The 26,422-nt window shown below is 45.8% G+C and overlaps 1 protein-coding gene across 1 annotated transcript in view; it reads left to right on the top strand.

The window, feature by feature from the left end:
- The window catches only part of SMARCA1 (SWI/SNF related, matrix associated, actin dependent regulator of chromatin, subfamily a, member 1), a 213,767-nt gene that overhangs the window by 96,820 nt on the left and 90,525 nt on the right, over positions 1-26,422 (top strand). The window contains exons 11-15 of the mRNA XM_040442707.1: positions 1,155-1,381; positions 11,078-11,199; positions 18,325-18,477; positions 20,353-20,485; positions 25,398-25,546. Of these exons, the coding sequence (XP_040298641.1) occupies positions 1,155-1,381; positions 11,078-11,199; positions 18,325-18,477; positions 20,353-20,485; positions 25,398-25,546 (784 nt within the window). The remainder of the gene's footprint in view (positions 1-1,154; positions 1,382-11,077; positions 11,200-18,324; positions 18,478-20,352; positions 20,486-25,397; positions 25,547-26,422) is intronic.

Below are 26,422 nucleotides of genomic sequence, written 5' to 3'. Positions count from 1 at the left end.
GGCCAAAAAACGTTCCGTTACGGAACTGAAGGCATCCTGATGCATCCTGAACGGATTTCACTTTATTCAGAATGCATGGGGATATTCCTGATCAGGATAATTCTGGCATAGAGCCCCGACGACGGAACTGTATGCCGTAAGAAAAGAACGCAAGTGTGAAAGAGCCCTAACTCTGTGGAATTCATACACTGCTTACAGCTGCGATGCCAATGGTGATCAGGTAAACAGAGAAGAGAACACAGGAGCTCGGCTTTCTCTTCTACCAGCTGATCAAGGTGGGGGGGTAGGGGTGCCGGGAGTCTGAGGATAGGTCATCAGTATCAATACTGCAATACTGAACACATGGCAGGTATTGCAATCTCAGTCATGAATGGCTGAACTGGAATACCACTTTAATGACCATAAGTATTGCAGTGCTCTATTCACTACATAAAGGAATAGTATTCACAGTTATGAGGAACTCCAAGGTAGCTGTGTGCGCCCTCCAGCATAATTCTTCTTGTATGGTGCTGCCGAGGACATTTGTAATGTGCTGAGTGCCATCACAACAGTTCCTTGCATCATGTAGAGAGTACACGCTGCCATAATTAGTCATTGTAATCTGCAGAGGGTAATGGTGCCCATACACCTTCAGTACCTGTCAGCCAAACCATCATTTGGCCTACAGCTGTATCTCCCGACGTCCCAGAGCACATAGATGTGACGTTTAGCTGAGCATATGTATTTTCAATGGAGAGAAGAGAAAGCTGTTATGAGACATCTCTGGTGGCGGCTCCCCCGTCATCATTTGTCAGGGAAAAGTCAGGAGCTACACATACACATTACATTGTCGTCTGGTCCTGCCGAAAAAGTTGGTTTCAGATATCTGCACGTTTTTTTTTTTTTTTTTTGAACAGCGCTTATAGCAAAGTAGTTTTTTATGGTAATCATGGAAAAAGAAAATAAAGCACGTGTTAATGCACCGTGACGTTCTATTAGGGCATTGCTAGTTATGTTTTACTATCATGCAGTCATCAAAATCCTGATACCAGTTGTGGTACCGACCCAATATACATTTTGTACGCTGGTTAGTAGAGAGATGCTGAATGTCCTGTTATCATGATGTTGTGTTACCTGCCAGTCTCATCCACTAAAAGCCTTTTCTGTCTCTTTAGGTACACAAAAATTTTAATGAAGGATATTGACATTCTGAATTCTGCCGGGAAAATGGACAAGATGCGTTTGTTAAATATACTGATGCAACTGCGCAAATGCTGCAACCATCCGTACCTGTTTGATGGTGCTGAGCCAGGACCCCCTTATACCACTGACACCCATCTTGTCTACAACAGTGGTAAGATGGTGGCCTTGGATAAACTACTTCGAAAACTGAAAGAACAAGGTAATTACCCTGCTTTGTGCTGTTTCTCCAGAGCCTCACATAACTTTCAGATTTTCAGAATGAAGGAGATCCTTGGCATCCATAACAGCGATACCTCTTGTACGGTAGAAGGCTGACCACAGTGTCCGCTGTAGTGATCGGGCCCACAGTGATCAGACACTTATCACTTATCCTGTGCATAAGTGATAATTGTCATCAAACCGTCTTTAACCCTTACTATAGGGGGGATTTGTCATCCTCCTGCACTTGATTTTTGGCATAAAAAAGTTGCAAACCTTGGGGGACATTTATCAATAATGGCGTATTTTACGCCAGAATAATCCTTACATCACGAATCAAAAGTGGTAATTTCTTTCACCTCATTTATCAAAAGGCGCATGCTATTTTTAAAATGTGTCTTTTGTAATTGTAACTAAGAATCTGTCATTTTATAAACAAATGCGACATTTTTTACGCTGAAGTGTTAGAATGAGACATTTGACTGTATCTACGACAATGCATCTGTGAATGTACGACTCCTTTAAAGCCGATATGCGACACGTAATCGCTAAAATTACAACTTTTTGAATAAGAGTTGAATCTATCTGATCTGCCATGCATCTTTTTAATAGTTTACACTACCACAGAAGCACGTTTAATCTACTGCTACATTTTGTGCCTTTTAAGCTAAACAAGAGTTGATAAATGAGGCGTAATATACGCCAATTTGGTAGCCCCTCCCACTTTGACATTCAGAACACTTTTCTGCCTTGTTTCATTCTTTCTGGTGAAAAATAAGGAGAAAGCAGTTGATATATTTGGCGCAAATTAAAAAGGCATTTTTGAAGTATTTTACACCATAATTCTGGTGCAACATAATTAGTAAATGCACCCCTCCCCCTTGTGTTTGCAACGTTTTAGATGTCATTACAACAAAATATTGTTGCAGGTGGCTTTTTTATGCTGCCCTTGCCACTTTTCCGAAAGGTGCATACAAAGACAGAAATCTAGGGAAGCATGGACTACAGGAGGGTGCGCCTGATACATGACAAGGTGTGTGCTTCTGGCTTCGTAAGGGCATTTTCAGACCAGCACACAAAACACTGGTCTTGATAAATCTCCCCCTTTGTCTCCCAGTGAGAAGTGTTGGATTGTCAGCTGCTAAGAGACGTCACCACAGTTCTTATGTCTGCCGTTTAGTAGAATAGTAAAAAAAAGACATATGCAATAACGCTTGGGGAAGCCAGAAGAACTATGCATTAGGGTTGTAGCGGGTAACGAATTATCGATACCCAATCTATACTTTTGTACCGGTATCGATTCGATACCGGGATTTGACATTTACCGATACTAGGCTGCGCTACTGCACAGGGAAGAAGAAGTCTCTCCCCACCACCTGTGCCACTGCTGCTGCCAATAAGAAGACAGAGGGGTGGAGGAGGGGAAGGGGTTGTGGCCGCTGCGCCACCAATGATGATAACTCACCCATTAATACAAATTTAGGCAGAGAGTGCCGGCAGCAGAATCACATAGCCGACACCCTGAGGGATTAACTGTTCCGGATCGCAGCGCTCTGTCATAGAGGTCGGGTGCCGGCTATGTGATTCTGCTACCGGCACCCGCCGCCTATGTTTGTATTAAAAGGTTACTTATCTTCATTGGTGGCGCAGCGCGCCTCCCCCCAGTATTATAATCATTGGTGGCAGTGGCCACAGGGTCCCCTCCCTTCCTCTTCATTCATTGGTGGTGTAGTGGCAGCTTCTGATCGGAGCCCTAGCAGTATAATCCTGGTGCTCCGATCGGTTACCATGGCAGCCAGGCCCTGGCTGCCATGGTAATCTCCCTGCTGCTGTGTGTACTGAACACAGGGCAGCAAGGAGAGTGTGAGGTCCTATTCACCCCTAATATAGCTCTATTAGGGTGAATAGGACAAGGGATGAAAAGATCCCAGGTTCTAGCCCCTAAGGGGGAAAATGGTTATTAAATAAAAAGTAAAAAAACAAACACCAAAATATTAAGTTTAAATCACCCCCTTTCCCAATTTTACATATAAAATATATAAACAATGAATAAATAAACATACTACATATAACCACTCCCCAAAAAGTGTGAACTATTAAAATATAAAAAAATATCTCCTATTCGGTGAACGCCGTAACTTCGCGATTCGCCATTTTTTTGTCACCTTGTCCCCCCAAAAAATAGGATAGGACTGGTTTATTATGGGCCGGATGTTCCATAAAATGCGAAATGCACGCTGTTTTTTTGGTGTTTTATTTTTTTTGCGTGGTCTTGAATGGTATTGAGTATTGCAATACTTTTTCTTGCCCAATCACCGTGGGTATAGCTATGTCCTCTAGGAGCCGTTGACACTAGTAAAAGCTGTTAGCTCCTCCCCTTGCAGCTATACCCCCTCCAGCCTGGAGAGAGAGCTTCAGTTTTTTCTAGTGTCAATAGGAGGCAAGACCTCCCTTCTCTGCAGGGAAGCTCCTGAAGATTTTTTATTTTAGTTTATTTTTTGTCCCTTCTTTTTCAGATGGGAAAACAGTGGATGCCACGCCTCCCTGCTCTCCCGGGGTCGAGTTGAGCCAGTGTCGGTCTCCCGCACTGCTGCCTCCCCCACAGAAGACAAGGTGGACCAGGGCAGCCTCGCTCCCCTGCATCACGCCAGCCAAGGGGTCACCCATCCAAGCCCCCCTTTTCCAGCGTCCTGCCACTACGGTGCCAGTAACTGAAGGGGTGACCCTGCTGGACCAGAGGAGGGGTGAAGATGGCGGCAGGAAAGAGAAGAGAGGTGAGTACACGGGACTAGGTGAGTATGTTAACCCTCCTGGCCCTCCCTCACTCTTGGTGGTAATAGTCTTCAACAACCAGGTGCATACTTATGCCCTGAGGCCATTTCCAGCTCCCCTGAGGCCAATTCCAGCTCCCCTGAGGCCATTCCCAGCTCCCCTAAAGCCATCAGCACCCCTCTTGTCATTCCCTTCACTCCCCCCTCTTGTTGTCTCCAAGAAGGGACATCGGCACATGGGGGGTTGATACCGCCGTCCGGAGCGCACATGCAGAGAGGGGAGCACAGGAGGCTCCCGCTCCCAGACAGTAATTTTCCACATACGGAAGGGGCCGGCGCCATCCACTATTGAGGAACCTACATCATTGTCACCCAATTCGGGAGCGGACGCCGGGCGCCAGCTGCACCCCGCGGGCCATGCGGACGCCAGTGCAGGCCGGGCAAAGAATATCGCGGCCGGAGCACCGATGCGGTGCCGGCCGAACGTATGCAGTTAAACCCCTTCGGAGTTAACTGCATACGTTCGTCCGGCACCGCATCGGTGCTCTGGCCGCAATATTCTTTGCCTGGCCCGCACTGGTGTCCGCCCGGCCCGTGGGGTGCAGCCCCCGTCCGTTGCCGGGCTGGCGCATTCACCTGCTGCTCTGTTCATGTGGCTGGCCGATGCAGGGCTACCATGCCCTAATCGGCTGTGCGCAGGGGCTAGGTTCGCCATTTTGCGGCCTGCTAGGCCGCAAACTTCTTCCCCTGGAAGGTGGGGGGGCCTCTCTGGCGCGAATTATTCCCGCCCTACTCCCTATCCCCAGAAACATGCTGAGCTCCGCCCCCGGTCCTCAACTGGCCTTAACCCTTTCTGCAGCCACCTCTAGGCCGGCATATCTGGGGATCTGCTCTAGTGCAGGTTTTTTAATGGGAAAAACCTAACCCCTTCCTGCCTCTGGTGCGCTTGAGGCCGGCACCTTAGTTTAAAAAAAATAAATAAATAAATAAATAAAAAAGATGTGCGCCATACGGGTCCCCCTCCTCTGCCCTCACTACTGCAGGACCACCCTGTCTGGTAGTATCACGCTGGGCCCGTGTCATATCGGTTCCCAATCCACCCTCCGGGGCCGTTTGGTTGATAATTCTCCACCTTCGCAGATCCGTGGAGGACAGCTGAAGTATTCCCAATCCGCTGGAACTCCCAGTCCACCCTCTGTGGTCGTTTGGTTGATAATTCTCCACCTGTGCGATCCACCCTCCGGAGTCGTTGGATTGATAATGCACCGCCTGCGCGATCCGGTGGACAGACCTCTAGAATTCCCATTACACCCCCTGGGTCGTTTGGTTGATAAGTCCCCACCTGCGCAGTCCGCAACTGCCAGGGGCGATATTCTGAAGGGTAGACCTGCGCGCTAGCGGACCACAGCAGGTCATCTTCTCCTCAGATATCTCCACACCCCCTCCCATCCTCCCTGGGTCACACTTAGGCGCACCCTCTCTCACAGGAGCGGGTCCGTCCGAGGGAGGGGGGGAGGAGAATCACTGATTCAGACCCTGACATGAATCCGAAGCAATCTCCTAAGATTGCGTCTACGGTGGCCAGCAGCACTTGTCGTAGGCATTACCCCCTTCCTTAGGCGGAGTAATTGCACTACTTTGGGATACAGTACTGACCTTATAGATTGTCCCCTGCCATAGATGGACTAAGTACAATAACACTAATTTCAGTGCTGGACGTATGCATTGCCCTTCTGTAGGTGGCGGAATTGCATCTCCACTGGGTTCAGTACTTGCCATATTCATTAGCTCCTTCCATAGGTGGCGGGATGACATTATCACTGGTTACAAGGTGTGCTGTATGCATTACCCCCTTACTTAGCTGCTAATTGCACTCCCACAGAGTACAGGACTCGCCATATGCGCTAGTTCTCGCCGTGGGCATTAACCCCCCTTCTTAGGTGGGGTATTTTCCCTACCACTGGCTTAAGTACTCCGTACGCATTCCACCTTCTATAGGTAGGGTAATTGCACAACCATTGGATACGGTTCGACTGTCGCGCTATCCTTCCATAGGCGGAGTGTTGCACATCACTGTGCTTCCTGCCTGCCTTACCCCCTTTCCCAAGTGATCCACTAGCGGGGGAATAACTGAACATCTTCAGATACGGCAATTCAACAGTCGGTACTCGACAGTGCCCGGTACTCTTACTCTAGTGCTACATGAGTGCTGCCAGTGGATACGGTGGCTATTCCTCATTGTGTTCTTTTGGTGCTGGTTTTGGCCATGATTATAACTCCTCTGTCTTATCAGGGGGTTTACTAGCATCACTTGTGTCCTAGAGACTCCCGTCTCCATGGGCCTCCATTGTTCCAGTCGGTCATGATATTGTTCACATCAGTAGTAGTGCGTACACCATTGCACATATATGGTGAGTACGTTCCAGCGAGTCAAGTGCTTCACTGAGTGTATTCTCTATCCACCACTTCTCCTTCTCTGGGAAAGTGGTTATGCTGGCACTCTGGTAGCAGCTACGGCGTGTTCTCCACAGGTGCAGCCTTTCGCTAATGCTCGAGTTCGTGGTCGCTGCAGTGGGACATCCCCTCAGGTAGGGGCCCTACCCTGGCGCCAGCTTGGCAGTTGCTCCTGTTCAGCGCCGTTCCAGGTAGAGTTTTTAAGGTTGTTCTACTTAAACTGGGGCAGTATGGTATGTGGCTTCTACGGATAGTCTCAGGCCTCCCTCTCAGTTTTTGCGCTGACGGGGCAAGCGCTGGCTACTACTGTGGGAGCGGTATTGCGTTACCACTACATACTTTCGTCAGGTGATGGACTCTAGCACTTCTAGCACTGAGTTTGGTGGCCTTGCGGGTGGCCCTCTCTTCTGCTGGGGTATGGGGCTAGCAATACAGTGTGACTCCCCTTGCCTGGCTTCCTCCTCAGGCAGAGTTCTTTGCGCAGCCACTTAATCCCTGGCTACTTCTGTATAGCACCAGTCTCAGACGGGAAATGGGCTTGGACCTAGCCTATTCTTCCCCTGTCCCTTTCCTCCTCTGGATCATGGTTTATAGACACCCCGCATGCCTTGGTAGTTCCCATGTTACTACCTTCCGTCATCTGCATTGCACGGGGTATTCTTTTGGTGGCCTTCCATTCCAGACACGCTCCGGTCCCTACTGCTGGGCTGTGGCGCCCTCCACATCCCTCCTTCTTTGGGGACTCCTTCCATTGGTCTGGGTGTGCTAACGGTATCTACACGAAAGCTCCCCACCTTCTCTCCCGGGCAGGAGTTCCGGAAGCATACGACATGGATGCCCTGACATCTCCTTGGTGGGAGTTCTCCCTCCTTACGTGTTTCTTCTCTCCTACCCAGGGTTCTATGGAGGATCAGATGGAGGGCATTCCGACAAATCCTAGTCGCTCCGGATTGGCCCCGTCGCGCGTGGTACGCTGACCTTGTTCTCCTTCTAGGAGATGTCCCTTGTCAGTGCCACTCAGAGATGACCTTCTTTCAGGGTCCGGCCTTGCATCAGCATTTAGGGTCTTGGTTGACGGTGTGGCTATTGAAACCGTCATCCTGAGGTGGAGGAAATTTTTTGGGCGGACGTCATCCGCACTATGATTCAGACCGGGAAGCCTGCACCGCTCAGGACCTATTATAGTCCTCCTGGGCTTCTGTGAAAGCCGGGACATTCCCTCACTCCGTTTTTTTCTCTCTCCACGGTCCTATCCTTTCTATAATCAGGGTGGACCTTGGTTTAGCCCTTAGTTTTCTTGATGGATCAGGTGTTGGCGCTTCTATCCTGGGGCAGCTTCCAGCGTCCTCTGGTTCCCCTGGTGCCCATGGAAACTTTCCTTCGGGGAGTGGCACATACGGTTCCTCCATACCATCCTTTATAGCCTTGGGATCTGAATATAGTTCTCTCAGCGTTCCAGTCTTCTCCCTTTGCGCCCTTGGGGAGATCTCTCTCCGGCTCCTGTCCTAGAAGGTAGTTTTTTCTTGTGGCTATCACATCCACCAGACGGGTGTTCGAGTTGGGGGTGCTCTCTTGCAGTGAACCCTTCCTTTTTCTCCTGAAGGTGGTCTCTGTCTTCCACATCAATGTAGAAATTGCCCTTCCTTTACTGTCCCTCTCCTCAATCCCTAGGGAAGGGAGTTACGTCATTGACGTCAGGGCTCTGATCTTTTTGGCGACCTCCAGTTCCTTCTGGCGTACAGAACCCCCCTTTTTTTGTCATCCGGAGGTTCCACGCAGTGGATTGGCGGCCTCCAAGGTGGCAATTGCACGAGGGATTCAGTCTGCAAATGCTGTACCATTCCGCACCCTGTGCGGGGTTCCGCCCTTAGGTGTCACGGCTCGCTCTATTGAGCGGTGGGCGCTTCTTGGGCTCTGAGGCATCGCGCTTCGGCTGCACAGTTGTGTAACGCGGCTTCCAGTACTCCTTACACACATTCAAAAAATTTTACCAGGTGCATACTTATGCATCGGCGGACACATGGTCTTGCAGGCGGCAGTTTCTTAGATACCAGCAGGGACACTTGCTTCCATGGGTCTTTGGTTTTTCCCTCCCCGTGGGCTGCTTTTGGATGTCCCACGGTTCCTGTGTCCCCCAATGAATTGGGCGAGAAAGGGAGATTTTTGTATAACTTACCAGTAAAATCTCTTTCTCGCTCTTCATTGGGGGACACAGCACCCACCCAGTATTGTTGTTCGACCACAGTTGTGGCTGTTGCTAGTTAGAACCCCGTTGGGTCCTTTGACATGGTTGGTGTTCCATGTTTTTTCTTGGTTGGCTTGCTTCTCCTACTGCGTGTACACAAACTGAAGCTCTCTCTCCAGGCTGGAGGGGGTATAGCTGCCAGGGGAGGAGCTAACAGCTTTTACTAGTGTCAACGCCTCCTAGAGGACATAGCTATACCCACGGTTTCTGTGTCCACCAATGAAGAGCGAGAAAGAGATTTTACTGGTAAGTTATACAAAAATCTCCTTTTTATGGTATCGAAATTAATAAAAGTTTTGGTATCGAAACAAGTGGAGAACCACATATCACATAGTTAAATTTGATGTGTCATCAAATTCCAGCATGGGGCATGCCAGAAAAAAGTGGTTAATGGATAAACCCTAGTTGGGCTGCTGGAATTTGATGCCACTTGGATTTCAGCCCAGTCAGTGTATATTACGCATGCACCAACACAGTCCAAGCAGAAGTGTGCAAGTTATTGTAGAAGGAGTATAAGAAAATGGTGCCTGGAGGTGGAGTAGGCAGGCGTACAAGCTGATAGGGAGGTGTATAGCGGGTTTATCGAGATGACTCTGATGCCAGCACTCGGAACACTGGGGAATGTAGTCATTGAACTAGAAACTGCCACAGAGCGGAAATGCTGATATAAGCAAATGGCCGCACGATCTGTGTGAAATGGGCTCAAAATTGTAAAAAGGGTATCTGTGGAGCTTTTGGACAAAAATGGGCATAAAATGTGATGGGCTCAAACTGTTAGGTAAATGCATATTGGTGTTGAAAAACCTCTTTTAATTTACTGTTTTGTGAATGCTTCAAGGGTCACTGAGTTTTTATAAAACTTTTGATATTTCATAGAGACATATCAAAGGTTTTGATTGGTGGCGGTCTGAGTGCTGAGACCCCCACCGATCCCTTAAATGAAGAAAGAGAAGCATTCACATATTGCACTCATTCTCCTCCCTGTAGAGGAGGAAGAGAAAGTCTACGGGCCTGTCTCAATTCCATCTCCTGCAGTGAGGAGAGAGTAAATGGTGGGGGTCTCAGCTTCAGCCTACAGTGTGTCTGTAAGTGGGATTTCTCCCTCCTTATCTGTTCTGTGAGCTACAAATCTGAAAACTTGGGAAGTAAGGAAAAGGATGTCACAGCAGTACAGTGCTGGAAAACTTCACAGAAGGGATACACCCCCTGCTTGGGAGAGAAATGCATCTAGCTGAGCAGCTGAAACAGGGAATAATATAGCTAAAAAGATTTTAGGGAAGCCCAGAAGACCTGTTCCTGCACAGTTATGATTGTACAAAGAAGCACAGCCATCATGCAAACTTTCTTTGAAAACTCAGGTACGCTCTAAATTAGGAACCCTCTAAAAGGAAGAAATCTGATGAAAGGCAAGGACCCCCCAAACAGCCATCTACAGAAGATTGTCTTTTCCTTTTGGAAGAGTCTGCTTTGTTTGGTATGAGGTTCTTTTCTTTCTTTTGGAGGAGCGCTATCTTACATCCCTTTTTTCCCATGGAGCATTGCCTATAAATAATCCTTCATACACCACTGGATCTCTTCAATGAGAACTAGCAGAGCTGATTTTTGTATGGAAAACTGTTCTAGCATATGCTCCTATTATGCCCTTTTATATTGAATTCCATGGCAAAATCAAACACTAAAGCGCCAGGCATAGAGCTTGCCATTCTGTTGATACGAACACAACAGACCCTCAAAATCACATTGCTGAATAAAATTATGTGAAAACAGAATTCATAAATGACCATCCACTTTCAGGTAACATCTGGTGTTGCATTCTTTTTTTTACAGGTAAAAGAAAAGACTGGGAAAAGCAATGTTAAATTAAGCAGTTTTTTTATTATTTTTACACTAGATGGCGCTGTAATACAGCAATCTGTGCACTGGTCTGCCATTGCCTTTACTGCTTACACAATGTTTCCCAGCCCTTCTTTGTATAAAGCTCTAAATCCGGCATTGTCTTTATTACATTTTTAAGCTGATTTATTCTATACATTCTAGAATATATTAGAATACATTTTCAGCTCTGATGTTTCATTTAAGCTTGCCATTATATTCTAGAGAATAACAAACCATACAGTAACACCCAGATCCATATGTGAATGCTTCTAGGAACAAAAAATCTTTCAATGTATGCATGTACTTTAGTATGCAGATAACACAATGCACAATGGTTGTACTTTTTCTCTAGGTTCTCGGGTTCTGATATTCAGTCAGATGACCCGACTGCTCGACATTCTGGAAGATTACTGCATGTGGCGTGGCTATGAGTACTGTCGCCTTGATGGACAGACACCGCATGAAGAAAGAGAGGTAATGTCAGATGGCTTTCATCTGCAGACGTACTGGAAGGATTTTACAGTCCTGATCCCTCCTGCTGAGGACATTGTAGGTCATGATATCTAATGGACCTGCTTGTCAGCAAAGCTAGACTTCAAAGATACAGCGCTTAGAAAGAAATATAAATGCATACAGTGAATTATATTTTGCTCAAGTTTGCATTCAATACGGACAAATTGCATACAGTAAAATCTGACTATTGGTAGAACTTTATTAATACACTGAGTTTTTTTCCCCCTTTACTCTAAAGGGTTTGTCCCCTTACAAACACTTACTGTATCCCCTATCCACAGCATCCAATTAAACTACAGGTGACTAAGAATACGACCACGCAGGAAGCTGCACTACAGTCGAGTGCCATGTGGCTGTACGAACCACAGCGGGCTTTAATTAAATTACTGTATTTTTTACCCTATAGGAAGCACCTGCCCATAAGATGCACCTAGGTGTTATATTTTTTATCAGACCCCCAATTTTAATTAGACATCAGTTCAGACCCCCAGTGTTAATTAGACATCAGCTCAGACCCCCAGTGCTAATTAGATTCCAGCTCAGACTTCCAATCAAACTCCCAATGTTAATCATACCTCAGTTCAGAGCCCCAATTAGACCCCCAATGTTATTCAGACCCCCAATGTTAATCAGACCTCAGATCAGACCCCCAGTGTTACAAACCGGATTCCAAAAAAGTTGGGACACTATACAAATCATGACTAAAAACTGAATGCAATGATGTGGAGGTGCCAACTTCTAATATTTTATTCAGAATAGAACATAAATCACGGAACAAAAGTTTAAACTGAGAAAATGTACCATTTTAAGGGAAAAAGATGTTGAATCAGAATTTCATGGTGTCAACAAATCCCCAAAAAGTTGGGACAAGGCCATTTTCACCACTGTGTGGCATCTCCCCTTCTTCTTACAACACTCAACAGACGTCTGGGGACCGAGGAGACCAGTTTCTCAAGTTTAGAAATCGGAATGCTCTCCCATTCTTGTCTAATACAGGCCTCTAACTGTTCAATCGTCTTGGGCCTTCTTTGTTGCACCTTCCTCTTTATGATGCGCCAAATGTTCTCTATAGGTGAAAGATCTGGACTGCAGACTGGCCATTTCAGTACCCGGATCCTTCTCCTACGCAGCCATGATGTTGTGATTGATGCAGAATGTGGTCTGGCATTATCTTGTTGAAAAATGCAGGGTCTTCCCTGAAAGAGATGACGTCTGGATGGGAGCATATGTTGTTCTAGAACCTGAATATATTTTTCTGCATTGATGGTGCCTTTCCAGACATGCAAGCTGCCCATGCCACACACACTCATGCAACCCCATACCATCAGAGATGCAGGCTTCTGAACTGAGCGTTGATAACAACTTGGGGTTGTCCTTGTCCTCTTTGGTCCGGATGACATGGCGTCCCAGATTTCTAAAAAGAACTTTGAATCGTAACTCGTCTGACCACAGAACAGTCTTCCATTTTGCCACACTCCATTTTAAATGATCCCTGGCCCAGTGAAAATGCCTGAGCTTGTGGATCTTGCTTAGAAATGGCTTCTTCTTTGCACTGTAGAGTTTCAGCTGGCAACGGCGGATGGCACGGTGGATTGTGTTCACTGACAATGGTTTCTGGAAGTATTCCTGAGCCCATTCTGTCATTTCCTTTACAGTAGCATTCCTGTTTGTGGTGCAGTGTCGTTTAAGGGCCCGGAGATCACGGGCATCCAGTATGGTTTTACGGCCTTGACCCTTACGCACAGAGATTGTTCCAGATTCTCTGAATCTTCGGATGATGTTATGCACAGTTGATGATGATAGATGCAAAGTCTTTGCAATTTTTCGCTGGGTAACACCTTTCTGATATTGCTCCACTATCTTTCTGCGCAACATTGTGGGAATTGGTGATCCTCTACCTATCTTTGCTTCGGAGAGGCTCTTTTTATACCTAATCATGTTGCCAATTGACCTAATTAGTGTTAATTGGTCTTCCAGCTCTTCGTTATGCTCAAATTTACTTTTTCCAGCCTCTTATTGCTACTTGTCCCAACTTTTTTGGGATTTGTTGACACCGTGAAAATTGGAATCAACGTATTTTTCCTTTAAAATGATACATTTACTCGGATTAAACGTTTGATCTGTCATCTACGTTCTATTACAAATAAAATATTGACATTTGCCATCTCCACATCATTGCATTCAGTTTTTATTCACAATTTGTTTAGTGTCCCAACTTTTTTGGAATCCGGTTTGTAATTAGACCTCAGATCAGACCCCAATCAGACCTCAGTTCAGACCCCCAATGTTAATTAGACCTCAGATCAGACCCTTAATCAGACCTCAGATCAGACCCCCAATTTTTATCAGACAAAAAATAAATAAATCAACTCACCTCTCCTGCTCTGGACGCCGCCACCACTTGGGAGCTCCAACGCTCCTCCTGCTCTGCTGTGACCTCACGTCACACAGCATGAGGTCACAGAGTACGCATACGTTCTCACTTTGTGTGGAGGTCATAGCACAGCGCGGCACCAGCAAAAGAAGACCAGAGAGTGTTGAGTACAGAGCCAGCACAAGGAGCGATGTATTCATCACTCCCCGGTCCTACTGTACTAATAAGCGCTTCCATAATGGAAGTGCTCATTAGTATTCACCCTTTAAGACGCACTGGCATTCCCACCCCCTCTTTTGGGGGAAAGAAAGTGCTTCCTATATGGCGAAAAATATGGTAATTTGGACAGCACTGTTTAAATAGCCTGCCTTGTTTATGGCCGCTTAGTATTGTGGGTGCTTCAGAGCCATCAACAATACAGATGGACTAAATAACGTGGTCCTTATTAGTTTATTCAGAGTCTGCTGTTACTTGTACTGCCGTGTGGTACTTGACGGCACCAAAGCACTGTGGTCATACCCTACCACATGGCCAACCACAGCCATAGCCACATGGCAAGTAATTCTCAACTATAGTAAGTGATTAGGGGTGAATTATTAGTATAAGGCATAGTCCAAATCATCTTCACTTCATATGTATACATACTGTCAATGAACAGTTTTCCAGTTGGCATTTCATTGCGGTAAGAACTATATAACGTAGGTGTCACGGATGGTGTACAGGAAACAAGACAATACCATATAAACAATGTCTCTCTGGATCCACAACTAAGGAACAAAGGGAGACCCCTGCAATAGACCTGCCGCTCTCCCTCACTGCTCAGCCTATGCGAACACCCCAAAGGTGGATGGCCGCATATCCACGTTCCTCGGCTATCTATTACCTGAAGACCCTACAATAGTGAAGGGACACGACCACCGGCTCCCTACACTGACACGGAGGGAGTCAGGGTCACCTGGATCCAGAAAAGACAAAATCATAAATACATAAACAGAACTTATCTTGCAGACGACTGACGACTGGGAACTGGGATTTGGGAACAGCATGCACACACACTCCAGGAAGTTGTATCAGCCGCACACTACTGCATTATGGGGAGTAACTTAAAGGGTAGCAATCAGTCCAACTGCATGACAGCTGAGATAGACTAACGAGATGAGAAACTAAACCAAAACAAAGAAATTCAACTCTCCTACTCTGACATGCCTCTCCTGGGCTTACAGCCTACAATCTGGGCAAAGTAGTACCAAGCTGCATCCTACACATGCCTCTCCCAGGTTGTGAGCCTGCAGTATGGGCTGGGTAGAATACAGCTGTACAAGCTATCTAATTAAAAGCACATGGTAAATGGGCTGGTGGTGCACGGTTCAATCTCACCACCAGGGGGAGCCACTCCCCTAGTGGCAGTGACAATGGGGAAAAAATAAACGAACCAGCACCTCCACAATAAGTGAATGTAAGAACGCAGGTGCACGCTACCTTGGCTAAAACACACTTGGATACGTAGAACTACACGTAACAGCACTCTGCTAGTCAATTGCGCAAAGATATAAGCAAACACTAAAAGAATAAATGCTTGGGGGTCATACTTACTGCAAATGCAGCTAGAAGCTTTTTGCGAATATAATTGATCAAAAATATTTCGGGCCCATCTACCGGTCGTCAAGGTCGCTTCTAATCAGATGGGTCCTACTCTGACATGCCTCTCCTGGGCTTACAGCCTACAATCTGGGCAAAGTAGTACCAAGCTGCATCCTACACATGCCTCTCCCAGGTTGTGAGCCTGCAGTATGGGCTGGGTAGAATACAGCTGTACAAGCTATCTAATTAAAAGCACATGGTAAATGGGCTGGTGGTGCACGGTTCAATCTCACCACCAGGGGGAGTCACTCCCCTAGTGGCAGTGACAATGGGGAAAAAATAAACGAACCAGCACCTCCACAATAAGTGAATGTAAGAACGCAGGTGCACGCTACCTTGGCTAAAACACACTTGGATACGTAGAACTACACGTAACAGCACTCTGCTAGTCAATTGCGCAAAGATATAAGCAAACACTAAAAGAATAAATGCTTGGGGGTCATACTTACTGCAAATGCAGCTAGAAGCTTTTTGCGAATATAATTGATCAAAAATATTTCGGGCCCATCTACCGGTCGTCAAGGTCGCTTCTAATCAGATGGGTCCTACTCTGACATGCCTCTCCTGGGCTTACAGCCTACAATCTGGGCAAAGTAGTACCAAGCTGCATCCTACACATGCCTCTCCCAGGTTGTGAGCCTGCAGTATGGGCTGGGTAGAATACAGCTGTACAAGCTATCTAATTAAAAGCACATGGTAAATGGGCTGGTGGTGCACGGTTCAATCTTATACAGCCAGCAAACACCATTTACGGAATGAGCTCAGCGTGTGAGCGCATACTCCTTCAGCATAATGTTTGTGATTACGTTACGGGGTTAAATCTAACGCCTGCCGATATGGCAGAAGTGGTGCCTTGACAACCATATAATGTCTTGGTAACCATTCTTGGTGAGTTAGTTGACATCATATGTCTTGAACCAAAAATGTATCCAGTATAAATGTACACTGTAGAGTACCCATAAGCCTCTGTGAAGGGGGCATATGCCAAAGAATAGCATGACAAGCACATAGTCACAAGGGTTAAAAAGGACACAGGTCCATCCAAGTTGAATCTCTTTCAGACCAATTATTCAACTCTAATTATTAGATTTATTATAATCCACAATGCCATTTGCTATTATATAACCATCCAGCCCTTTTTTAAATGCTGACATAGATTCTGCCATTACTCAGTCTTGGGGCAGGGCAGTCCATAGTCTGCTCTGTAAAGAATCCCTTCCTGTATTGATGTCTGAATTGCCTCTCCTCCACACGTAATGAACGTCCCCTGGTCCTTTGTAACAGACAGAACATGTCCCAGCTCTTTGTACTGATAGCACATGTATTTGTACATGTAAGTGAGATCCACTCTCAGTTTTTCCAGGCTGAAAAAGCCAGAATTTTCAAGCCTTCCCATATAATCATTTAGTCAGCCACCTTTGATCCCTCTCCAGTGCTCCTATATCTCTTTTTACATCGAACTTTCGATACCCAATCGATACATTTTTACCAGGATCGATACGATAACGGGATTTGCTTTTTCTCGACACTTGTGCTATTGCGTAGCTTAGTATCTTTTCTCATGGTGTGTGCCATGTTTTTATCAGCAGCACAGTGGAGGAGGAGGGAGTCGCTCCCTCCCCACTGTGACTCGGCAGCCACTGCCACCAAATGTAAGGAGCGGGCTGCTGCGGTGAGCCCACTCCATACGCGGCGGGTGTCAGCTGTATGATACAGCTGGCACCCATCCGCAATGACCGGGAAGGGCAAACCCCATCATTTAACCCCTAAGGTGCCGGGACTTGAGAGGTTGAATGACATGATTCAGCAGGATCGACGTTCCCTGTCATTGTGCCACGTATGGAACGCGCTCACCGCAGCAGCGCGCTCCACACATTTGCATTTAGGGGTTAATTATTTTCATTGGTGGCGCAGTGGCAAACTGCTACCGGGCCCCCCACCCCCAGCAATCGCGGGGCTCTGATCAGTTACCATGGCAGCCTGAACGCTACTGAAGCCTTCCATGGCTGCCATGGTAAGCTCCCTGCTGCTGTGTGCACAAAGCCCAGGGCAGCATGGACAGTGTAAAGTCCTATTAACCCTAATAGAGCTCTATTAGGGTGAATAGGACAAGAGATCAAAAGATCCCAGGTTCTAGCCCCCTAAGGGGGCTAATTGTTAGTAAAAAAAAAAAGTTTAAAAAAATTAATTAAAAAACAACAAAATATTAAAAGTTTAAATCGCCCTCCTTTCCCAATGTGACATAGAAAAATATATAAACAATAAAAAACAAACATATTAGGTTATCGCCATGTCCGTAAAAGTCCAAAATCTTAAAAAATATCTCCTATGAGGTGAACGCATTAGCAAAAAAGAAAAAGATGTGATTCGCAGTTTTTTAGTCACCTTGTCCCCCCCAAAAATAGGATAAGAATGTTCTATTATATGCCGGACGTTCCGAAAAATGTGGATTTTCCCCTAGTTTGGAGCCCAAAACTGAACCCCATGGTCAAGATGTGGCTTTACAGTGGAATTTATTAAGGGGTAAAATGACACTGGAAAACACCATGAAACTCGCAGCAGAGTATTCATGGTAACCAATTGATATCAGTACATTTGGTGCTTGTTCAGTGTCTAGATTTTCCAGATGATAAAGATCTCCATTTGCCTCTGTCTCAAACATTTTTATGGTTTTAGCTTGCTTTTAAGAGGTGGAATGACTGTTCTGTTCCTGCTATTTGTAATGCGGTGGGATGCTGAGAACAATAAGGGTCATGTAAATCCCATGGTTGGAAACGTAATGGTGTCATTTAGAGGCTAACTAGGCTTTTCCAGTCATAGGTTTGCTAGGTACCATAAGGAATGCAGTGTGTGAGTGATTAACCTGTTACCTCCTGTCTATGACGGTACAAAATGATCTCCAAGTGGCGAATATTACATGATGCTCAAGCTAGGGCACTGCCTGTATGATGGGATTATGTATGTTTGTAAGCGTTAAATTTTTCTGTGGTCAGTGGATAAACCCATAGCGGACGATTATTTGTTTGAAGCATGAAAAGTAACCTGTCTGTTATAACTTTTTCAATTTCCAGGAAGCCATACAAAGATTTAATGCACCTAACAGCAGCAAATTCATCTTCATGCTGAGTACCCGCGCCGGAGGCCTTGGAATAAATTTGGCAACTGCTGATGTGGTGATTTTATATGACTCAGACTGGAACCCTCAAGTCGATTTACAAGCGATGGTAAGAAGTCAAAATTATGTTGTAGTTATTTTACATGTTTCTTAATATTCCTTCCCTTGTTTCGTATTTCACATTTTTCCTAGAATGCATTGGCCGGAATTCATTGTAACCTGGATATTAAAGAGTATTTCCAAGATTTTAATACTAATGACCTATCCGCTGGATAGGTCATCAGTATCTGATTGGTGGAGGTCTGATGCCCTAAACCCCCGCAGATCAGCTGTTTGAGAAGGTACCAGGGCCCCTGTGGGTGCTGCAGCCTTCTCAATGTTTTCCCTAGGTCAGTGGTGGCGAACCTATGGCACGGGTGCCAGAGGCGGCACTCAGAGCCCTCTATGTGGGCACCCACGCCCTGGAAAAAGTCTATGGTGTACCAATATGCCTTAGACTTCTTCTGCCATTCATCAGCGCAGGGCATGCTATGAACAACAGAGGCATCGCATTAAATGTAGGCAGGCTATTATAGCTAAATGATAAAGTACATGGAAGATATACTATATTGGTATATCGGTTAAATTTCAGTGTTGACACTTTGCAATAAATAAGTGGGTTTTGGGTTGTGGTTTTAGCACTCAGTCTCTAAAAGGTTTGCCATCACTGCCCTAGGTCATGTGATGTCATGTTCATCGGTCACGTGGCCTAGGAGCAGCGCAGCCCAATAGAAGTGAATGGAGCTGAACGCAAGAGAATGGGGCACACACGGAGAGGGCCACGGCGCTCATAAGAGCGCCGATGCCTTCTCAAACAGTTGTTCGGCATGAGCGCCGATGCCTTCTCAAACAGTTGATCGGCGGGGGTCCCGGGTGTTGGACCCTTACTGATCAGGGACTAATGACCTATATAGATGATAGGTCATTAGTATTATTATCTCGGAAAACCCTTTTAAGTCAAATACGTCAGAATTGTGTGTCACTACTGTCCAGACAGGTTCAGATGGTGGGAAAAAGATTGCTAGTTTTCCCCGGTGTTCCTGTATGAATAGTGCAGCAGGCTGGGTTCTTCTATACAGCAGAAAATAGGTATATGAACACATACCAGCCCGACGGAGGGCAAAAGATCACTGGGTGAATGGGGCCCATGGATATGTTTGACTGCACAACAGGAGCTTTCCTGGCGCATATATTATACAAGCATCCGTGTTGCCAGGAGGTCAGAACAACAAAATCCAAAGGAAGAGGATTCAGTTATTCCTCATCGGCTCCTGGGCTTTTCTTCACAGATAATCGCCGAGGTCAAAACCTAGATGCTCCCCACATCTCCGATCTCCTCCTATGTTCCTCTCCAGAAACACAAACGAGGGGATCTTTACTTTCAAAGATGGGAAGCCCGGGCTTTTTCCACCCGAGTGTTTTCTCTGTGCAGCCCAAAGAACTTAATAGTGACCCAATACCTAGACAGCTGGCCTGCCTATTAGGAGAATAAGCTTCACTGGGTTGTAGGACACTTATTCTCCTTATCCAGGAATTGATAATGATGACCTATCCTCAGTATGCAGTAGGTCATTATCACATTTTTGGGGTTCGAGTCCCGGCACCCCCGCCAAACAGCTGTTTCAGGGAGCCTCTGGCTTCTGGCAGCTTTCCAAATACAGCGCCGTACATTGTATAGCAACTGTGCTTGGTATCGCAGCTCAGCCCCATTGATGTTATATGGCCCTCACCAAGCCCCAGCCTCTTCTAACAGCTGATCGGCAGGGGTCGGACCCCCACAAATCTGATGTTGATGAGTGAATAGGTCATCAGTATAAATTCCCAAATAACTCCTTTAATCTTACCATAAATTATACATTTTTTTTCTGTCAGTCAAACACCAGTGCATTTGTGATTTATAGAGCATGGGATTGTTATATGTTTTTTACTTATTTATTTGCAATAGGATCGTGCCCATCGTATAGGACAAACAAAGACCGTCCGAGTATTTCGACTCATTACTGATAATACAGTAGAAGAGAGGATCGTGGAGCGAGCAGAGCTAAAACTCAGGCTGGATTCCATAGTCATACAACAAGGTATCTCCCAGCAATATTCTTCTTGACTTAGGTCTTAGGCCGTAGGTCTAGAGTTTGTTCCTTAGAAAAATAAATGTGTTTTTTTTCGAGAAATAATATAATTAACCCCTAAATCAACAGAACTGCAAATGTATAATACAAAAGATAACAAATTTTATTAGACTAGTAGTTTAAAATACAAGTACATATACATATGTTAGCAGCATTACATTCACACTATCCATAATACATACAGGTAAAATGCTCCTATAATTGAAGGGATAAAATAAATCCCAACAACAAATAAGAAAAGTGCAAAGTGCTACAGTACAAATCAATACATACAGGAGACAATTGTATAAAGTGTACAGACCAACGTAATCCTGAATAATATAAGCAAGGTACAACTCTGCTTTGTAATGTCCCTTGTCATTTCGACATAACCCCTGGGACCATCTCCCCGCTCAAAATTAGGATCACGTTGTTTGTTGCTGTGAATCGAGAGCAGGGTGCTCATGTATGGCCTTCTCCATTCACTGCCATGGGACTTACGAAAATAGCTGAGTATTCACATTCTCTGTCAGCAAAAAAAGCACATTGTGCACACAAGGATACCAATATTAAATGATAAAAGCACCGTGATGTCCTCCCCTTATTTGTCATGGTATATCCCCTTTTAGAAGTCAGAGGCTAAATGTAAATCATTTAAAGGGGTTGTTCAGTACTACAATATTGATGATCTATCCTCAAGATACGTTATTAATATCAGATCGGTGGTGGTCCGAGTGCCGTTACTGCTTAAACAGGTGATCGTCGGGGTGCCACGAGACAGACCCCTGCCGTTGATGACTTATCCTGAGGATAGGTCATGAATATTTTAGCACTGCGCAACCCCTTTAACGAGGTTATGCTATTACTTATGTAAAATCTGAAAGACATAATCTAGTACATGACAATCTCTTTCTAACAAACCTACCAGCCCTGTACCTCACATTGATCCAGAGATCTCCCCATTCATTGCTCTAATCGTTCTGCTAGATTTATTTCAGGCTGGCAGCTCAGGAAGGGGGGGGGGGGGGTCCTTTCTCAGGGAGCATATCCTTTCTGCTGCAACTCTTTCCTGTATCCATCACAGCGTCTAACATAAAATACGACTGGTGACAGTTGAGGTGCGACCACCTCAGTCATAAGGAAAAGAATAAACAGCAGGTGGCGCTATACAGATACCTTTTATTGAATAGCTCACTGGCCATACAAAATCTTTAATTACATGCAATTACAAAAGTATTCCCAGCCAGGTTCTTGTTTTGTAAAATGTAGAATATTTTTAATGGAACAACCCCTTTAAGTTTTAGATATATATCCCAGAGGACAGCTATTTTGTCTCCCCTTCATTGTTCTCCTTCAGGGCTAGAGCATGTGAAATAAAATGCATGTTCAAGGCAGGGTATCTTGGGCTACCGTGTCTCTGCCTTGGAGGAAGTTTGCTTCTGCAGGAACCTTTCCTTACTGCCATATTTGCATTAGAGACTAAACTAGTCTTGCCTCCATTAACCAAGTCTCAGCCCTCAGTTAGACCAAATCCTAAGAAGAACTAAAGGATGTGGATTCCCTTTTTGTCTCTCAGATTGTAGGTTTAGTGTCCTTTTAATGCTACCGAACAATGTGTGACCAAGGAGGTTCCTCACACTTAAAGGATATAAACACCTTTAGGTGCAATTTTTTTATTATTGCATTGTACTCCTTATGATGTAAAAATTATTTTTCCAATTGGTCTGGAGTCCTTTTCTCTGTACAAAGCGGAGATGCTTTATTAGCAGGAATTTAATTTTCTCTCTTTTCCCTCAGTTGGGAAGCTGACAGTCTCCTTATGTCTGCTCTCTGACGTTATAAACACTTATTAAAGCTCAGTCCTTATCTTACTAATATGAATGTGGCTTCAATAAGTGTTTATGACCTCTTAGTAGTTTAGAGATAAGAGTTATTAGATGACCGGCACAAAGTGAAAGTAGGATGCACACAGCTAGAAAAACAGTTATCCAACCCCTATAATGACGACCCCCCCATGCTCTGGCCCCTCATATACATTATACTTACCTGCTCCCCTGCACCTGCATCGTTCCGAACCCCTGCATGGTCTCCGCTGGATCTGCCCGTCGCACAGATCAAAACATCCGGCGACGGGGGGAGCAGCCAGTAGCAGGCCGTGAGTAACGCTTTGGAGGCTCGTCCCCATCGCAGTCTGCTATTGGCTGCTCCCCCTCCAGCGCCTGATGTTTTGATCCCCAGCTGTGCAGGGATCCAGGGCGATGCGGGTGCCGGGGTGCAGGTCAGTATAATCCATACAAGGGGCCTGGGCATTGTGGGGGGTTATTATAGGGTTTGGATAACCCCATTAACCCTTTATGACAGAACGGCTCAATATATTTAATAAAGACCAATTGAATAATGTATTTTTAGTCCAAAATGAGTAAAATGCAATCATACAAAATTGCCCCCAAAGGTGTACATAGCTTTTAAAGGGAATCTGCCAGCTTCAAAACACCCCCCAGACTATAGTAAGTGGTGTTTCATATAAATAACACCGAGTCCAGTTATGTCATTTTTATCTTCATACTCACTTGTGTTCTGACACTGTGCTCGACCAAACCAGCAGTAAAATGCATTGACAGGACTCTCGTGCTCATACACATAAGGGAGAGGACTCAAAGAGGAGTCCTGTCAGTGCATATTACTGCTGGTTTGTGGGAACACGGCGTCAGAATGCAAGCGAGTACGAAGATAAAAATGACACAATCAGACTCGGCACCACTTCTGCTGTACACCACCTCCTCTAGTATGGGGGGTGTATTGGAGCTGACAGACTCCCTTGAGGTGCTTCACAACTCCTCCCCTCCACCTGACTGTAGTCTCCTGTTCGTACGATACAGAGTAGAGGTGAGCGGCGGTGAATGCTGTATGCAGCGAGCGGACAGCTCTTCAGCAAAAGAGCCTTTGGGACACAGTGATAGTTTGCATCCATAGCTGTCCACAGCCCCTAACTAGTGCTGTCAGCAGCAGGGACAGTCCAATAAACAATGATGGAGGCAGCATGTCTGGTACAAAAAAAATCCCTTTATTGGGAGCCGCTTAAGTGAATCAACGTGCAGAAGGTTGTTATGTTTCGGCTAACACATAGCCTTTATCAAACACCAAGTGTAATACAAAAGATCCTGTTTAAAAACCCTCAGCCACTCCCACAATCGCGGTAGTGGCCAATTACATATTCAAGTGGCAACTCATTATGTCTCAGGTGTGTGTGTATATGTGCACATTGTGATATCAGAACATAGATCCATATAACACATAAGATCCGGTCACATACATACCTTCATGTTGCGCGCTTCCAGCGCGTCCCTCAGCATCCAGTGCGCATGTCCGGGCAGGAGGGGCCATATGCTCACGTGTCCGTCATGAGTCACATGATCACGGGCTAACATGCCCATGTGATCACAGTGACGTCGGAGCGCCTCCCAATCTCCACCCCGTCAGCGCCCTGTTGCCAGGGACGCGCAGAGGACCGCCCACCCTCGTTCATGTCGCCTGTGCAGCTATCCCATGTAAACGGGCCGGCGATCATAGCCGAGGGGGGCCAATTCCTCAGTCGCGTGGATCATGAAGCAGTGTTGGCTGGAATAAAAACCAGTGGACATAAGTGCCTGGGAAAATAGTGAAAAAAACCAATCATCAATTAAAAACACTATACAGATTATAGATTTCTCCACATGTCACTATGGTCACCTACACATTCCCCACATGGAAATCCACATTCATCCCAAAGGGCTGGAGTACCCTCATTTCAAAGATCCACTTCAGCTCCTTTTTGCGTAGGATCCGTACCTTATCTCCCCCACGTCTCATTTTGCCAACTGGATCTATGATTCGGAACCTAAGCTGGTTGACCGAGTGTCCATGTTCCAAGAAATGTTTTGCCACAGGTTTGTCAATTTGGGCCCTTCTAATATTACTCTTGTGGGAGTTAATCCGTTCACGGGCTTCCATTGTGGTCTCACCTATATAGATGAGACCACAAGGGCATGTGATCATATATACTATATCACGTGATCGGCATGTAAAAAAATCTTTGATTTTATAAGTTTTACCACTGTAGGGATGGGCAAAGGTATCTCCCTTCACCATGTTGCCGCAGTTGCAACAGCCAAGGCAAGGATAGCACCCTAACTTCCTAGGCGCCAGATACCTTTGTCCATCCCCCCGGGGTTCCCCAACCTCTGTTTTTACCAACTTATCACGTAGGTTGGCACCTCTTTTATACGCCATCATGGGGAAACTCTCAAATTCAGTTATCGCAGGTAACCCTTTCTGTAGAATATGCCACTCCTTACGTATGATACGTGCTATGTCCCCACTATTAGCTCCATACGTGGAAACAAAAGGGATCAGTTTCTGGTCCCTATCCCTCTTCTTTCCTTGGAACGTGGCCTCCCGGTCAACAGCCCCCACCCTTTGTGAGATCCTCTCCACTAACTTGCGTGGATGACCCCTATCCAGGAATTTCTTCCCCATCTCATCCACTCTCCTCTCAAACAGCTCATCCCCCGACACCACCCGTCTCACTCTCAACAGCTGGCTCCAGGGCAGTGACTCCACCATCTGTCGTAAATTATTTCTATCTGTGGGTTTATGAAAAATGTCTGTCTCAATAACCCCATCCCTGCTGACAGTCTCCTTTTAATTATATCTGCAAGTCACTGTATACTAAGAGGCTGAGGGGAATTATGGTGGGAAAGGAAGCTATTGTTGAATAGTAGGTAATGCTGAACTATTCAGGCACATTGAAAACAGTTTGGTAAAAGCCTATTATATGAAAGGGGTCTTCTGAAAAAATGAATAGGGATGTGGAGGTAATCATTTGTAACTTCTCTAATTCTAGGACGACTAATCGATCAGCAGTCAAACAAGCTGGGAAAAGATGAAATGCTGCAGATGATTCGCCATGGAGCCACCCATGTGTTTGCATCAAAGGACAGTGAACTGACAGATGAAGATATTACTACAATTTTGGAAAGGGGAGAAAAGAAGGTAGCATTTCTATTTCTGTGTCTGTTCCTGTAGGTCAGGTCACCTCTGATGACCATAACCACATACCAACGCAATTAAAGGGGCACTTTTAGAGTAATAAAAGAAGTATACTCACCATCCTGAACACCCTCCATTCTAGCACCGCCACTTTGATCAGGTTTTCCTGACTGCAGCTTGATTACTGGCCAGTCTGCTGTCTTGTGCAGTACACTGCTGAGGCCAGTGATTCAAGTGTGGGCTTTCACAGCAGCAAAAAACTTCTTGCCATGGCTTCAGTGGCAGCGAGGATTGGAGCAGGATGGTGAATACAAGTTGTTTATCATTCTGTCTCCATGCCTTTTTTTTAAACTTAACTCAGACAACCCCTTTAATAATGATGAACTGTCAGTTCTGATGTGTGATTTACTGTAGTTAATGTTTCCTTGTAACATTTAGTTACACTTTTCATCTCTTGTAGAAATTTATGAATAACTTGACAACTGGGGGTTAAGTTAAAGGGGTTATCCAACTCCTATGCTGACCTTCGCCCCCAATGCCCGGGCACCTCATATAGGTTATACTTACCCCACTCCACAGCACCCACGTCTCTCCTGATCCCCGCTGCACGTCGCGCGGATCAAAACATCTGGCGACAGGGAAGGGCAGCCAATAGCAAGCCGCAACAGGGACAAGCCTCCCTAGCGTCACCCGCGATGCTAGAGAGGCTCATCACCGTCGCGGCCTGCTATTGGCAGCCAACAGGGGCCGTGGAGTGGGGTAAGTATAACCTATATGAGGTGCCTGGGCATTGGGGGAAAGGGGTTATTATAGGTTGTCCCTACACTCACACACTGTCCTATCAGTACAGACAGTCCCAGTTTGTGTAGGGACACACTC

The sequence above is a fragment of the Bufo bufo genome, chromosome 8, assembly GCF_905171765.1.
Source record: "Bufo bufo chromosome 8, aBufBuf1.1, whole genome shotgun sequence".
NCBI lineage: Eukaryota > Metazoa > Chordata > Amphibia > Anura > Bufonidae > Bufo > Bufo bufo.
Note: the sequence above shows the minus strand (reverse complement) of the source record. Positions and strands in the feature narration are given on the sequence as shown.